This window comes from Rhipicephalus sanguineus, chromosome 3, assembly GCF_013339695.2.
Source record: "Rhipicephalus sanguineus isolate Rsan-2018 chromosome 3, BIME_Rsan_1.4, whole genome shotgun sequence".
Classification (NCBI taxonomy): Eukaryota; Metazoa; Arthropoda; class Arachnida; order Ixodida; family Ixodidae; genus Rhipicephalus; species Rhipicephalus sanguineus.
The window spans coordinates 128180256-128197051 of NC_051178.1; the positions used below are offsets into that span (position 1 = coordinate 128180256).

The window sequence follows — 16796 nt, forward strand, 5'->3', positions numbered from 1 at the left end:
AGTCTTTATGCGCTGAATTCAAAGTCGGCCAGTGAAGTATGTTCGGGATATAATTACGCCTTGTCTAACATACATATAGAACACCGCACTTACAACAGCTCACTTCCCTGCGGATATACAACTAGCCAAGGTGACCGTGATTTTAAAAAAAAGGAGACACGAACATTTTGGGAAACTACAGGCCAGTGTCTATTCTTCCGTATTTTTCTAAGGGGTTAGAGCAAGAGCAACTAATCCGCGTTTGTCTCAACGGCTTTTTTCCTAAACATTCCGTAATATCTGACTGTCAATATGGCTTTACGCAAAACATATCTACGGAGCATGCTCTACTTGTTCAAAAAGAATATATATTAACAAATTTTGAGACACAGCTCTTAACTCTTGGTATTTTTGTTGATTTCAGCAAAGCCTTCGACTGCTTAAATCACGACATTCTTTTTGCGCAATTAGAGCACTATGGTGTACGTGGACGCGCCCTTAACCTAATAAAGTCATACCTGGGTTCACGGTCTCAATACGTAGTCATTAACCATTACGCCTCACAGATTCTAAGCATTGCGAATGACGTCCCTCATGGTAGCATTTTGGGGCCAGTGCTATTCAATGTATGTATTAATGATGTTCCTAACATCAGCACTCACGCGAAATACATTATATATGCAGACGACACCACCCTATTTTTTTCCCACTAATATACAACACTTAGCAGAAATCGCAAACGACGCGCTCTCATCACTTGCCATGTGGTCATCAGTTAACTCTTTGAAAATAAACAAACAGAAAACGAAAGCAGTACTTTTCCTTCCTAAAAGAAAACAAGTATTTCTACGGCCCTCGTTATACCTAGGCGACACTGTGATCGAGTGCGTAGACACCTTTAAATCATTAGGGATAACGTTCAGCAATACAATGTCATGGGATGCACATGTTAATAATCTTTCTTCAACACTCTCTAGAATCATAGGAATCACTTCGCGTAACAGATATATTTTTCCAACCAAAACTAAGCTTACTTTGTACTATGCCTTCTTTTATTCCCACATAATCTATTGCCTGCTAGTCTGGGGCAATACAACTGTCTCAAACATACTAAAACTACAAACACTGCAAAAGAAAATGCTCCGCGCAATTGTAAATGGGTCCTATGATTCGCCCACTAAGCATATCTTCCTACAATATAATATTGTACCTGTAAACAAATTATTCGACCAGAGATTTGCATGTTTTTATAAAACAATAACAAGAAAAAATGACTCCTTTTTTTCTAAAACTGTTCCACCTGCGTTTCGCCACTCATCATATGACACCAGAGTACAAAGTAGTTACGTATTGCCAAAGTGTAGAACAAATTATGGTATTTCTATGTTGAGTTACACTGTGCCAAAGTTCTTGAATACCTCATTTTATGACTGCCTAAATACTATGTCTCGTTCTGCTATTCGCAAGAGCATTATACGGCAATCTGTGCCATCGTATTATCAAATGTTTTCATGTCTTCATACATTGTATCAATTTATGTTATTGTTTTACACTCACAGTACTGTTGCCAATTATGACACATAGGTCTTTTTGTCAATGTTATTTTTTATTTAGTTTTTTATTAGTTTTTTTTTTGCAGATGCACGGATACTTACACGAACTCTCTGTAGAGTGGTTGTTTCTGCTTTGTACCTACTGCTGACATGTAAGGATGGCCAGGCTCGTCAAGCGGCGTAAAATTCGCTGCTTTTTTCTCGCCATCCCTAGTTTGTATGTACAAACTGAAATAAAGATTTCATTTGATACTTTGGTGATTTTGAGTCCGAGTGAGTCCGGCTGAGGAAAATTTCAGTGAGTCTGAGTCCCAGTGAGCTCTAAGGGCAAACTATATTTTATGAGTTAGTCTGAGTAAGATCCACATGTTTTGCCGACCTATAGCTATAGCTTCCAAACACCAACACACAATGAGCAAGCTCTTTTCTAGCAATGTACAGTAAACAATCAACCACTTCTGTAAGACACGTTTTACTTTCGTGTTATACCAATTCCTATGACGGAGGGACCAACCATGTTTTTGTCATACTTCACGAGCAATAATAATAATAATAATAATAATAATAATAATAATAATAATAATAATAATAATAATAATAATAATAATAATAATTGCAACTGTTTCTAAAAGCACGTGGGAAGCACTCAATGAGCGAGATTTTTACTTAAGAAAAATAGGCATGCATGGCGCAAAATGACGGGGACGCAGTGAAGGCACTAAGTGACAAACATGTGGCGCACGTGTTTGTCAGCTCCTGTCTTCAATTCGTCCCCGTACTTTTTACGCCATACCGATTTTTCTCAAGAAATGAAGCAACTAGTTCAGCAACAAGCCCTCTTGATATATCTGCTACTTTCACAAGGTGAAATTATGTGACATCACTAAAGCAAATACGCTTGTTACGTTTGACCACAACACGCGTGTGTGTAAAAACGTTACACACATGGATAGGAAATATCCGTGTGCTTTATGAGTACTCGTGCCACACAGTCAGTGCCTGAAATAATGTCAAATATATAGCGCTGTAAATATAATGCCAGATTCGGTTTATGCAGAAAACCAGCATTCATAAAAAATTTCTAACACTAAAAGCATTCATGCGGGAATACTTGGACGAATACTGACGCTGGATATATTAGCGCAGAGGGCCGACCAATGGCAAAAACCATTTACGAAAGAGAGGTGCTGGCAGTCTGGCCCATGAAGTTAAGGGTAAATATCATAAAGTTACAACATTTGGATAGCGTTGAAAACTGGTCAGCGAAGTGCGCATTGAATGTCATTCACTCATTGTTTTCAAGGCCACCTTTTTTTTGGGAAGAAAGTAGTGACTACACTCGTTATGACTGTTAATCATTCACACAGCAGAAACTAAACAGAGAATGAAACCTACTCAGTCAGCGACACTCTTCGCCCCGAATTGTATGTGCGGCATTAGCACGATACAATGCGTGTACTTTTTAGTTGTGCTAGAACACCAATCCATGTAGCGGCTTTCTGCAGCTTAGGCGAGAATGAAGTGCCTAATGTTCTATTGCATTACAAGTCTGGGGGCTTTTCACATATACATGTATCAGCCGTTTCGATATATGCTTTTGGATACTGTGTTTATGAAAAGAAAGCACACGAACAAAACTACTCAGAAGCACGCACGCGGGATGTTCCGACAATGAAACGCGCACGTCGGGCGCTGGACATCGAATTTTACATCGAAAAAATAAATTAAATTTTGGTAAAGCTTATCTCGATCTGATCTAAATTATCATATTGAGCGCACAACGGCGGCAAAAAGAGCCGAATACCACCAGTAAAAGACTGGCGGCTGAGTTCTACATTGTCTGAAGGACGGCAAAAGCGGCCCAAAATTTGCCGGTGAAAGCCAACGGCTCATCCGGCATAGGCTCGATAACGGTGAAACTGGCCCAATATTTGCCGGTGAAAGCTATTGGCACAGCCAATATCGGCTGGACGGCGTGAAACCAGGCTCAATATTGCCGGTTAAAAACCAATATTGGATGAAGGGGCGGCTCAAGTGGCCCAATATTGCCTGCCAAGATTAACGGCTTAGCGGATATTGGTTGACTGCTAGCAACATTGGGCCGTGACTGGGCCTCGCACAGCCGCCGTAAAATCAATATCGGCCCGACGTTCTGTGTTGCATGGGTATCTTCAAAGGAAACAGGCATTAGTGTTCACGATAACTTCACATCTCCATTCATTTTAGGCATACAGCCGACGTTTCGGGATCAACTTGATTCTGTCGTCCGAGGGAGTGACAACCGAGTTGTCGAAGTTCGACGTGTCACTTCTTTCATGAACCAGATGGGGAAGCGGAGAGAAGGCGTGCCTTTTTTGGCATTCAGAGGGCTGAGGGAGTTGCACTTCGCTTTGGTTGTGTGGAGTCGATGGGCCGGGGCCACCTGAAACGGCTGAGTTCACTGCAGGCATGGTTTTTCTTGCTTGTTTTGTGATGGGGCCGCGAATGTAACGTGACTGCAGGCTTCATCTGCTATGGTACAAGTTGTTTTATTCTGATAACACTTATATGGACACACTAGGCGGGTTTCTGCCGTCGGCGTCGTCATCATGCTCTGTATAATGTCCGTGCGATATCAACGCCCCACGTATCGGCCGGCCTTCGGTGGCTCATTAAGTATAGAGAAAACACCTCGCCCGTCTTTCGTCGAGCGAAGGATCATGGAGGGGCAACCCTCGGGTGGAGGGGGGTTGAGTCGCTCGAGCAGCAACTGGGAACTTTGGTCATAAGTGCTCGGCCGCGCGCGATATCTCGATAGACATCACTAGACGGCTCGTATACGTGGTGTACTTTCACCGCTTACTTTGGCTTGAGACAACAGGCAGCACGAAAAGCGCTTTGCTCCCTGGAGTGGCAAGAATTGCTCTAACCAGTTTTCAGAGTTGTGCGAGATAGGATCCAAAAGAGTTAGCTGGTAGCCTTACATCTTATACCATTCCAGTTTGTTGCTATCGCATTCATTGCTCCGCCTTTTGGGCGAATCTGTAATTGCAGAGGTACGCGAGTGCAACATTGTACTATACAATAAAGAGGTGGACGAATCCTTCGCCTAACGACAACTCCAACACAGGGTAACCAATCTGTCATCCTAATGGAATCCCAATCCCAATCTGTCATCATAAAGAAACTGCCTCCCCATAAGCCGCAAAACGCCGCACATTGCAGGAGAAGAAACTCGCCCCTCTTACCAGTGAAACAAAGACAACATGAATAATTGACGAGCATCAATTAACAAGACTCAGGAAATCTCATTGCCGAAGGGACTTGGGGTGCTGTCTAACGTCATAATTTCAGTGATACGACAGACAAGTACCGCATTACGAAGACGGTCTTCGCAATAGATAGCAGTATGAGAAAAATGGAACCCAATGTCAAGTGATACTTACAGAAATAGGCATAATCAGCTCTATGCCTAACCGCAAAGAAACAACCTGTCTTCAAATAAAATGAGAGCAATGAGAAACATGCAGAAAAAACAAGCATTGTAATCCTACTGGCTTCCAAGGGCAGTTCTACCCTTCTCCTGAAAACATGCGACTACGAAGAGAAAGCATCAACCTTGTTAAGCCCAGCAGAATACAAGAAGCTTATGAAACTCACTTCCACAGGAACACAGCAAGCACTGAACAAGACGCCAGCAGAAATATTCTGAGAGAAAGGAAACTGCAGAAATGGGTTCGCGCAAGCAATCTACGGTCTGCTCAAAATTCACAAATTACGAGTGCCCCTACAGCTTATCACGGTCACCAGTGCATTCACTGAGCACGTATCTACACTGGATAATTGTACCACTCACCGTAAAGACAACATGTTATGTACTCCGTGTGGCTGACATCTAAGCTACGGCTGGAGGACGACGAATGCCTAGTGTTGTTTGATGTGGTGTCCTGATGAATCACCAGGATACCCAGAGTGCTTTTCATTTCCGTCACGCGAGACGCCCTGTAACGTGACAATGCTCTCATGAGCATTTGAGCGCAGGCGAGGTCTACTGCGTCCTGGAAGTCCGCCTATGAAAACGTATTTTGCAGTTAAGGGTTCATGAACTAACCCTCGGGCTAGTGAGAAAACACATCGTGCGGGAAGCAGACAACTGCTATGAGCAGCTCAACCCAATCTTGCAGTCGTGCGCGGCAAGGCGAGTTTAGAAGCGGAGCGCAAAGGTGCCACTTGCACAGGCGCCCTCTTTTAATATACAGGCCTGCGCACACTCTCTTGGAGCTGTCAGCGCCTGCTGTTTGAGTTACAGTAACAGATAGCGTGCTGTTGGCCAGTTGACGACATAAATCAACAGTGGCGTTTGTGCCAGATGCGCTCATGCCTACGGGTGCCGCCACGTGACGGTGCCGAACTCCATAGTCTGCTAACAGTACACAGTAGCGACACTCGCTACTGCGTAGCGAGTGTTGCTACTGTATACTGAGTTGTGCGTTGTGCGGTGTAGTGTAGTCTTGTACTCTGACGGCGATGTGCCTACCAGAGCTTTGTGGCAAGGCTCTTTAATCCCATATGTGGGGTCTCAATTATTCATGATGCTCATACGAGTGGATGCCAGACTATAACCGAGTGCAACCGGCAACATCCAAAGAAGAGTATCATCATTGCTCAAGTGTATTTCTGTCCAGGTTTAACAGGAACCACGTTGATGTGGCTGCGTGATTTGGTAAGCAACTGCAATCCGACTTCTCGGTGGCCTCAATATGGAATGACTTTCTTTGTGAGAGATTTGTGTTTTGTATCGCTATCGCCAGAGGAACTTGCGAGCCCCTGTAATGCTGCCTATAGAAGACTGCTGTACGGGAGTGGATCCCGCAGCTGGATTCGGCAAGAATCCAGCTCCATTCGTGGTTCAAAAGCGCCGGCACGGTGCCCATGTAATCCAGCCAGGGCGGAGTCCATGCCTTCGAATCGTACAGATCTCCCAACCTCCACGAGGTGCGTCACGGGCAGGGTGACGCACCCATGCTGCGGGACCTGGAGTCCGAGAGTCCGCGGCTGTAGTGAGGGGGAAGATTTAAGGAAACAATGTTTTCCCTGGTAGCCGCCAAACAAAGCGCTGGTTGCCTACCCCCTCCTGCACGGCCGGTGGGGGGGGGGGGGCATGTGCCCCAAAGGCCCACCCAGCCTGAGTTCGCATAGTTGTGGCATGGTGTTTATTTGTTTGAAAATGCGCTTGTGATCTCTACAAACCTGCCAGTGGCGACGCTGAGCTGCCCCGGTCTCAGCCTTCCCTGCTGCTCTATGGAGCAGTTAAATGAACAGAGTGCACCTGACTGTATTGCACCTGGATAAGCCCGAGAAATCGGCTCAGTTTAATCCATGGGGTCTTCGGTGACGGCCCCAATTCTGAGCCAGGGGACTTACCCGCGGTCAATACACCCCGATTTACCAGCCCCTTAGTGCACGTACGCTTCTCAAGGAAGCGGTTGCCGTGGACTCGAGAAGGAGTGAACACCACATCAGTTGACTACCGGTGCATCGGTGCACTACTGGACTTCAGACGAACCAGGTTCTTCAGCTTATCTCCTGAGTGGTGGCGTGTGGTGTATCTTTAAATTTTATTTCTTTGGTTGTTTGCTGGATGCTGGAACGTTCATCTTCGGAACATAAAATTTCAGCAAAAGCAGCAAAACCAAAACCAATTCCAGCCTACTCACGGAGGCTGTTCGTTTGAAATGCGCTGACTTGGAGTGACGTCCATAAAAAACACCAGGCCTGCGTGGAAAGTGCAGCACAGTCACAGCGAAAGCTGGAAAAGCGGAATTTGTTTGTTTGTTTGCTTGCTTTAAGGAGACAGGCTCATACCCACGAGGGTGATTGGCCCCACTGAGAATTATATAAGGAAATGTAAACCCTATGGAACTTCAAAAAGAAATAAGAACGAAACGGGATGTAAATAATGAATGGAAGAGTTAAGAAATTAACAAAGAGCCCGTTATAAACTCTCTTGTGGCTGCTAAAAATACACCAGAAACGTACCCACTATGCCACAAATCATAATTTTTGTGAAGTTGGGAAGCACCCACCACGACATTATTCGTCATTCTGTCGGGATGCGAGGTACCATCTGCAAGGCATTACGTGCACTTTGTTGATGCGACGGTTGATCACGATGAAGAATTATGGCTGAGCCCTTTGTACTAGGTTGGAAGTTTTAAAGGACCCACTAGTTACGTAATTCGCATTGTGTGACGCCCGGTCGTTATTTCCCTCTCCCGCCATGCTGTATAAGATACGTTGACGTGGGAGAGAGGTGGGGGCGAAGTACTTTACCGAGGCCCTGAGCAAATGGATCATGCACTTATGGGCTTCCTTGGCAACCAATACAAGTGCGCTTGCGAGGAACCCACTACGCTATAAATCATAATTTTCGTGAAGTAGGGAAGCAGCGACTATGCAATTTTTCGTCATGCTGCGGAGAACCGTGGTACCCACTAAACACCTGTAATGCATATTATGAACTTTGTTGATGCTGTGGCTGATGACGATGAATAATTATGGCAGAGCCCTTTGTAATGGGTAGGAAGCATTCAACAACCCCCTCGTTGCGTAGATCGCATTGTGTGACGCCAGGTTACAGATCTCGCGTTGTGTGACGCCTGGTTGTTATTTTACTCTTCTACCACACTACATATATATGTTAATACGGTTCCTTCTCGACATGGAGCGTGTATAGGGTATTTTTGCAAAGCAGTTTCAAGCACCGGCATGGCTCTGAGGTACAATATTGGACTCCCACGCAGAGGTTCCAGGTTCGAACGTCGTTCCCTCCTGGAATTTTTTTTCTTAGTTAGTTTTCTTTTCCTATTTCGAGCGATAGTGGTTACGGACACCGTCGGCCGCGGCCGCGGCGGTGGACAACTACGGCGCCAACAACGGTTCTTGTTGCGCTCTCATAACAGCTTTCGCTGTAAAATGGTAACTTAGAAGACGATGACCACAGCTGATCGCTGTGTGTAGGCATGCGCTTACCCTCACCCTGTTTGCAACTTAGCTCCCTCATATGGCGATCATCATCTCATCGTGGCGATCATCACACAAAAGTCGCCGCTCACGTAGGCTAGTTAAAGGTTTGGACGGCTGTTTTACACACGCCCCCTCCTCCCAGACAGAAAAGGCACTATAGGAATAGAGGATATGAGGGCATAGAGATTCGACAGGACAGTTAAAGGTACACTTGAAGTGGCCATACTCTAACCCCATTTACTCAATTTAGGAATGAACGGAGTGGCAAGGAGATTACAGGATATTCCATACTTCAATACCTCTCCGCATACTAACGACATCACCCTTTGAGTGGCCGACAGGTCCTCAACGTTGCAAAAAAGCGAATTTCACAGGAAGCGATAAAAACAGTAAATGATTTCGCAGAACAAAGCGGCATGTCCAGCGCACCGAACAATCAGAACGGATGAGGTCACATGGCAGTAACTGCCGGAAATTTCGAAGCGTTATTCTGCGGCTAGGCAACATGGTAATCCTAGAAAAACAAAGAATCCGAATCCTTTTCATATGGCTACAAGTCCGCCGAGCGTATTTTACTACTGAGCACGAAAAGCGCCCACAAAACAAAAGGCTGGCATGATAAACAGAGCAGCAAGAAAAGGCAGAGCTCTGACCGAGGCGGAGGCCATCCGACTAGTACACGTGTTTTAGATGCGAAGTATCTCTTCTCGGGGGTATGTAAGGCGGCGTAGTCATCCACACGCAGCGTCGCGGTCCACACTCCCACTACGCATGCGTGACTCTCCTCCTTTCCTCTCTCCAACAGCTGCGCGTTACTCTCTCCACTTCTCTACCAGCACCTGCTTGCGCTTCTCATGCGTTCTCGCTTCTGCTCTCACAGCGCATACGCTACTCTCCTCCTTTAGTCTCCTCTCCAAATAGTAGAGCTCTGTGTGCGTTCAGTCCAGCGCTTGCCTCGGTTGGCTCCTCTGAAATGCGGGCTCGACATGCCGAAATTCTTTCCTGCGCAGCGCCACGATGAGGGCCAGCGCATGCGCGTCCCCTCCCCCTCTCTCTCTCCTCTCCTACGCTGCCTCTCTCTCGCGCGCCTGTCGACGTACCCCGCATGCCCTGTGAGAATTAACGGCCAGGCTAGAGGGAAGACACGACGTGCGTAGTGTTCCTCTTCGCGTTCCACGACGCGAGGTCGGTAGCGTGCCCAGCGAACGCCAACGGAACGCGATCGTGCAAGTGCACCGGCTTCGCATCGCCTCATGGTCCCCTTTTGCGGGAGATGGTGCAAATTTTTATTTAAAGGGCCCCTCACCAGGTTTGACAATTTTGAGCTAACGAGCGCAATCCATACACTGGGCGTTCACGATCACGTCTGCCAAATTTGCGACGCTACGCGCCACGGAAATGGGTCAAATTTCAAGGTGAACGCTGCTTGCCCTTCCTCTCGAGGGCGCGCGCTCAGAGAATGAGGGTATGACGTACATAAGAAAATGGCCCTACGTAGATGGTAGTGCTGTGACGTCGCTCCTCTACGTAGACGACTGTGGTCTGACGTCGCCAACAGTAGCACGTGACACTGCGAAAATTATTTGACACGACATGTGTAGTTTGTGTAATTTGTTGTTTGAATAGATTAATAAAACTTGAGAGAAATATTGAGACACACAAAGGGAATGTGTGCGTCTTTTTCATTTTTTTTCGTGAATTGCAGCGAGATGCGGGGCTAATGTGCCTCAGTTTCACATGCGTTCGTGTCCCCGCGGTTAGCGCATCGAGCAGACGCCAGCCCTGGAAACGAAAGTAATGTTCTGGCGCGTTCGAGCACTCGTTATGCTCATTTATTCTACCGCGTCCAAGTAAACGTTAATGCGGCACTAGCTCATGATACCGCCACTCTCGTGCCCGTATAAATGTCGCAACTTTCATGCCCGTCCCGCAGAAACAGGCAGTACACCACAGAGAACGCCGACAAAACGCCCGCGATTGCTACATTAAAAAAAAGGTAGCGGCCGTGGAACGCCGCTCGCGCGCTCGGGCTGGCTCGGGCACGTCATGCGCACGTGACCATGCATGCGCATGACGTGTTCATGCGTATGTGTCAAGTGAAGATGGCAGGGAAGGGATTTGGCTAGCGAATGCTACAATATTCTAGAGGGCGCTGATGCTACACGGGACGAGTGGCAAGGGTTTGAAAAGCCTCCTCGCATCATGGTTTCGCGCCGCAACAAATTATTGTTTTTCTCAGCTCGTACTGAACCGATTTGAAAAATTCTTGCGGCATACTGCTCTTAATTCGGCACACAACAACTTCCAGCGTCTAACTAAAATTTGCTATGTGGCCTGGTGAGGGGCCCTTTCAGTAGGGTCACACATGGCCTGACGTATCAAAAGCTCAACCCTGTGGACGTCATCATACGTATGAAGTATAAAGTGGCACTTCGGCTCCCAGGCCCCACCACGCTTCGACTGTCCGTATAACCTGCCCCGGGAGGTTGGTGGGACTCCCAGCCAGTCAGACATCGAAGTCATGCAAGCGTCGTACACGATGGCAGAGCTGCAGGCAGCAATTGACCAAGCAAAAGTACGCAAGGCGCCAGGACCAGATGGGATCTCTTATGAAGTGTTCAAAAACACCGGTGGCCCTGCCCTAGAGTGGCTGCTGGACACGCTTAACGTAATTTGGACGACCTGAGAGCTGCCTGAATCATGGAAGCATGCCGAAGTGGTGCCGATACAAAGCCAGGAAAGCACCCGGGCAACCTCTCTAATTTTCGGCCAATCGCTCTAACGTGTACGTTGTGCAAGCTTCTGGAACGCATGTTGGCGTCGCGTATCTCCTGGTCGCTCGAAAAGCACGCCTGGTACCATCCGGCCCAGATTGGTTTTCGACCGCATTTGGGCACGGAAGATGGCCTGGACCATATGACGTCAATGGTGCTCGTCGAAGGGAGAACAAGCAGCATTCGAACCCTTCTCGCAATGAACGTTCATAAGGCCTACGACAACGTCAGCCACTCTGCCCAGGGCTGGGCAGTATCGCGATACAAGAGTGTCGCGATAGTATTTCAGAGATACTTTTGAGTATCTGTATTTCTGTATCGAGATACATTTGAAAAATGTATTTTTATCTCAGTAGTGAAATACATTTACGGTGTATCGCCTGTATCGCGATACTATGCAGGACACGGGTATCTCGTTACATTGTTTTTGTGTCGGAAATGAGTTGAGGCATGTTTCCAATGGGGGGATGGCGTTTTTTTTCTTTTTTCTGCCGAGACAAGCAAAGGCGCGCCGCCGGTCGCCGACAGATAGGGCGGCGATGGTTTTCCCTCAAGCACAGAATGGTCCATGTGGTAAAGCGCGCGACGCCGCAGACGGCAGAATCGCGGGGGCAGTCTTGTCGGCCTCTGCCGACGAAAGTCGCTGTCTCTCAAGGTCAGTGCAGCACGCCTAATTTTTTTCGGGTGGCAAGCCATTACTTCGCGACCCCCCGCGCGGATAGCGCCTTGGAACAGGCTTTGCAATGCTTCGCGTGCGTTCAGTTCTCAAAGCGGCGGCACTTCCAAAAGCAGTTCCCGTAGTCGCGGCGGAAGTGACTAGAAGATGGCTATCTTTGACGCGCTTTCAGCCACCTTTCCAATGTCAGGGTGCGTTCCTAATTCATTACATGCGTGAAACGGTCTTTGTGGTAGCAGGCTCCCCCACCGCCGGAGCCGACTTCGCCTGTTGCGGCTTTCTGAAATGGGTGCTGGTAGCGTCGGTCGTGGTGACAGCTTCATTGAAGCCGACAGGGTCAGACGGCTTAGGATTCCGAAGATGGGGACAGACTTCGGATTCTGAACAGTCAGAACAACCAAGTGAGGGCGGAAGCGTTTCGGTATCTAGATGACCCGAGAAGAGATATCGCCACGCTGCAGGGCCATCCGGCTATGAAGGCGATATTTATTCACTATAACACGAATTTTGCTCGCCTTCAGCGGTAGACAGACTTTTTTTCTTTCGTGAGTCTTGTGCTGAGGCTGAACCAACGCTGTTAGAAGACAACCCATTTGAGAAGCCTACACAGCAACCTTCTCAGGAAAGCAGATCTTCAAAATAAATGTGTGCTTTTTCTCAATTCACTGGTGTTCATTAGTGATTCGAGTGGTTTGCTTAAAGGGTGTTATTTCTAGCATAGCTTAGTTTGTTCGCCAAATATGTCGATTTCGGTGTCCAATCCTTGTTACTGTTGCTGTGAAATAGTGTATTTTTATTGCAATTGATACTTGTAATTATGTCATTATTACTAATTATGTATTTGTCCAACCCCTCCCCTGCAATGTCAAATGAACTGAACGATTCGATGCGCTGTAACTTTAATTACAACATTATGCTGCACTAATAAGTGTCTTTGCGTAGTATGAGCATCCTCGAAATAAAAAAAGTATTCCAGTATCTGTATCGCTGTAACTGTATTCCGGAATACTTTTTTCGTCTTATTGCAAAAGTATCTCCGAAATATCCCGTTACGTTAAAGGCAAATGTATCTCAGTATCTGTATTTTAGACTTCCAGTTCATGTATTTCGATATCTGTATTCCGGAATACTTTTCTGAGTATCTCTGCCCAGCCCTGACTCTGCCATCATTCGCGTAATGCAATGGCTTCAACTTCCAGCTCGTGTCTGTGACTTCGTGGTGTCTTTTCTGGCACACCGTACCTTCTGCATCCGAGTCGGCAAGGAAAGAACCGGACACTTTGTCAGGAAGCAGGGTGTGCCGCAGGGCTCGGTGCTGGCTCCGATACTCTTTATTATTGCCCTATTGCCCCTCGCGTGGCAACTAGCAAGCATTCCAGATGCCTTCTTCCTCCTGTATGCGGATGATTTGACTGTATGGACACTACATCCAGACGTGCAACGCCAGCAGCCTGCACTCCAGAGTGCTCTGGACAAGGCCTCTGACTGGTGTGCGCGCATAGGACTGACACTATCGGCCACGAAGATAGCATTCATGTCTATCACCAACAGACGAGGTCGCCCTGGCCTAGTGCAGACGCCAATTTGTTTAAGCCTAAATGGCCAAGCCCTCAGCACTGTATCCACTATCCGTGTGCTCGGAGTCGAACTGGACGCATCTGGCTCCGCGAGTGCATGGGTTTGCTCTGCTCCTCGAAAGAGTGCTAATACCCTCCATCTCATTCGATGTATTTCTCAAAAAAGTCACAGTTTCGCCGCAACGGCGAAACAGTGAATGCGATAGCAATAAATTGGAATGTAACTCGAAGAACGGAAAGCAGCTCGAAACTGCCAGCGCGTCGCTCGAGCCCAAAGGACGCACGAAAAGAACGCACACAGGACGAGCGCGAACTAATGCGTCACAGCTCGACACTTGAAGCGCACTGCTCAAACATAAAGCAGGATGCACGAAACGAACGAACAGGTACACACAAGGCGAGCGCGAACTAATTGTCACAGTTGTTACTTATTTCTGTTTGAACAGCTCGCTCCTTTCGCAAACACGGCCACTGCAGCGAGCGAAACGAAGCACCCACCGGCCGCCCCTCCTTTCCTCGAGATAAGCGCACAAAAGCGACCACGCCCTGTAGGGCGAAGAGCAACGGCGTTCGCAGGAACAGGGCGACGATCTTTAAAGCGCGCCACACGCGCGAACATTGCGCCATCTATGTGGCCACTAAGAAAGCATGCTGAAGTACATGGTGTATATAAATTTTATTTATTTATTTATTGGTACTGCAAACCTTTCCGGGGTTTTAGCAGGGTGGGACACAATACAGGAAGAAAATATATCATAATGGCACTCAAATATATATATACAGGAAGATGATTACAATAACTTACAACACACACACACTAAAGACAACAAATTCAGGCTCAATTCCATAGCAAAGCATTTTTCAAATGTGTAAATGAAACAAAACAACAGGCAACGGAAGTGTAATGCACACAGTATATACGAAAAATAACTCATTATGTTTAGCCATCAAGAAATCACACCATCTCCCGCTAAAGGGGATCATGAGGCGATGCGAAGCAGTGCTTCGGCATGTAGAGCCCGCGTTTCAGAGGTGGAGTGGTGAGGGGAAAGGGGAGAGGGGAAGTGGAGAGGGGGAGGGGAAAGGGAAGGGGAGAGGTGATGCGGAGAGGGGGAGGGGAGAGGGGAGGAGAAATGGGGAGGGGAGGGGAGAGGGGAGGAGAAATGGGGAGGGGAGGGGATAGGGGAGCGGAGAGGGGAAGTGGAGAGGAGAAGTGAGAGAGGGAGGGGAAATGGAAAGGGGAGGGGGAAAGGGGGAGGGGAGGAGAGGAGAGAGGGGAGTGGAGAGGGTTTGCGCATGCGCAGTAAGGGTGGTCACGCCGCACACCACCACCACCACCACCGGATTGAACTCCGCTATAAGATGCTTCACATCTAAAAAGAATGAAAAAGCTGAAAAAGAATGTGCTCGAACTATGGTGCTGCTAAGGTTATTCCAATCTGTGACTGTTCGCGGGAAAAAAGAATACTTGAAACAGTCGTTACGAGTACGGAAAGGAGTGATTGTTAGTTCATGCCTTTGGCGCGTTGAATAACCGGATGAGAACGAAATCCATTCATTAACGTTGACGTTATAGTGCCCCTTAATTAACTGATATAGAAATTTTAATCGTGACGAGCGGTTTCTTTCTGCTAACGGCGTTAGGTTAGCGCGAGCTTGCAGCCCACGTACTGAACTGCGTCGGAAATCGTTATAGATGAACTGTATGGCTCTTTTTGGACATTTTCTAGTTTCAGAATATTACCTTTCGTATAGGGGTCCCATATTACGGCAGCATAGTCTAATACTGGTAGGACAATGGAATTGTATGCTAATTTTCTGACAGCAGTGGTAGCCAATGTTAGTGTTCTCCTTAAAAAGAATACTTTCCTGTAAGCATTAGCTGTAACGTAACAAATATGTTTATTCCACCTAAGATTGTCCGATATCCATAGCCCAAGATATTTGTATTCGGACACCTCCAACAAAATCACGCCGTTGAAATTATATGTAAACATTAAGGGCCTTTTCTTTCGGGTTATCCGCATGAAAACTGTTTTGTTGAAGTTTATGCACATCTGCCACGGCTTATACCATGAAGCAACACGCTGAAAATCACTGTTCAGTAGTTTCTGATCTGATTGATCATTAACCTCTGTATAGAGAACACAGTCATCCGCGTATAATTTTATTTTGACAAAGATGACCTTTACTATGTCATTTATAAATATCAGAAAAAGGAGTGGCCCCAGGACCGAGCCCCGTAAGACACCCGATTGCACTGGTAGGTAATTAGATTGATGGCCTTTAAATGCAACAATTTGGTGGCGATTGTTCAGGTACGCTGAAATCCAATGAACAAGACGAGAATTTCTAAGCAAACGATGTAATTTGAATAATAGTTTACTGTGTGATACTTTGTCGAAAGCTTTCGAGAAGTCCATAAAAATTGCATCAATTTGTTTAACATTATTTACTGATTCGGCGAAATCATGAATGGTAGCAACTAGCTGTGTACAAGTCGAGTACCCTTTCCGAAATCCATGCTGGCATTCTGTCAAGATGTTATTAGTATCCAAAAATTCTATGATATGTTTATGTACAATGTGCTCTAATAATTTGCAGCTGGTAGACGTTAAAGATATCGGTTGATAATTCTTTATACACTCTTTGGCACCGCTTTTATGAAGTGGTATCACTCGGGCTGTCCTCCAGTCATACGGGAGTTGGCTTTCTTCTAAGGAACGCAAAAACACAATGTGCAAGTATTTCGAGACCCATTCAGCATACCTTTTTAGGAAAGCGTTGGGTATATCGTCAGGGCCTGAACTTTTCTTTCCATCGAGTTTTAAAAGCATGCGGAAAATTCCCTGTTCACTTATTAAGACATCAGAAATAGGGGGTAAAGAGTTCTCGAAAACAGGTAACACACCATCATCACAAGTACAAACGCAGTGGAAATGCTCATTAAATGAGTTAGCAATTTTCTCTTCATCATCCAAGTGAATACCATCAACTTCAAATACATTGCATTGGTAATGTTTCGGTGACACCTCCCGCCAAAATCTCTCTGGGGACGCTGTGATGAATTTAGGCAACGATTCTCCATAGTAACGTTGTTTATCGATAGACAGTTGGATGCGAAGCTTAGATGAAAGAGAGAGAAATTTCTGTCGTTCATTTGGTGAAACACTGCTTGTTTTTTTTCATTTTAGTTTTCAATCTTATTAGCTGCCTTTTCAATCTCAGCGTC

The 16796-nt window shown here is 46.5% G+C and overlaps 1 protein-coding gene across 1 annotated transcript; it reads left to right on the top strand.

Annotated features, from left to right (window-relative positions):
- The first annotated feature begins 291 nt into the window (after positions 1–291).
- LOC125757873 (uncharacterized) lies at positions 292–6572 on the top strand. Its single transcript, XM_049414127.1, has 2 exons — positions 292–1457; positions 6488–6572. Exons 1-2 carry the CDS (start codon positions 562–564, stop codon positions 6570–6572), a joined length of 981 nt encoding a protein of 326 aa, XP_049270084.1. The 5' UTR covers positions 292–561.
- The last annotated feature ends 10224 nt before the right edge of the window (positions 6573–16796 follow it).

Excerpts from the sequence above, each read along its gene's own strand:
- LOC125757873 (XM_049414127.1), top strand. The coding sequence starts at position 562 with ATGACGTCCCTCATGGTAGCATTTTGGGGCCAGTGCTATTCAATGTAT. Across the intron at positions 1,458-6,487 it reads ATTCGCAAGAGCATTATACG|ATCTCCCAACCTCCACGAGG; the intron begins GCAATCTGTGCC and ends CGAATCGTACAG.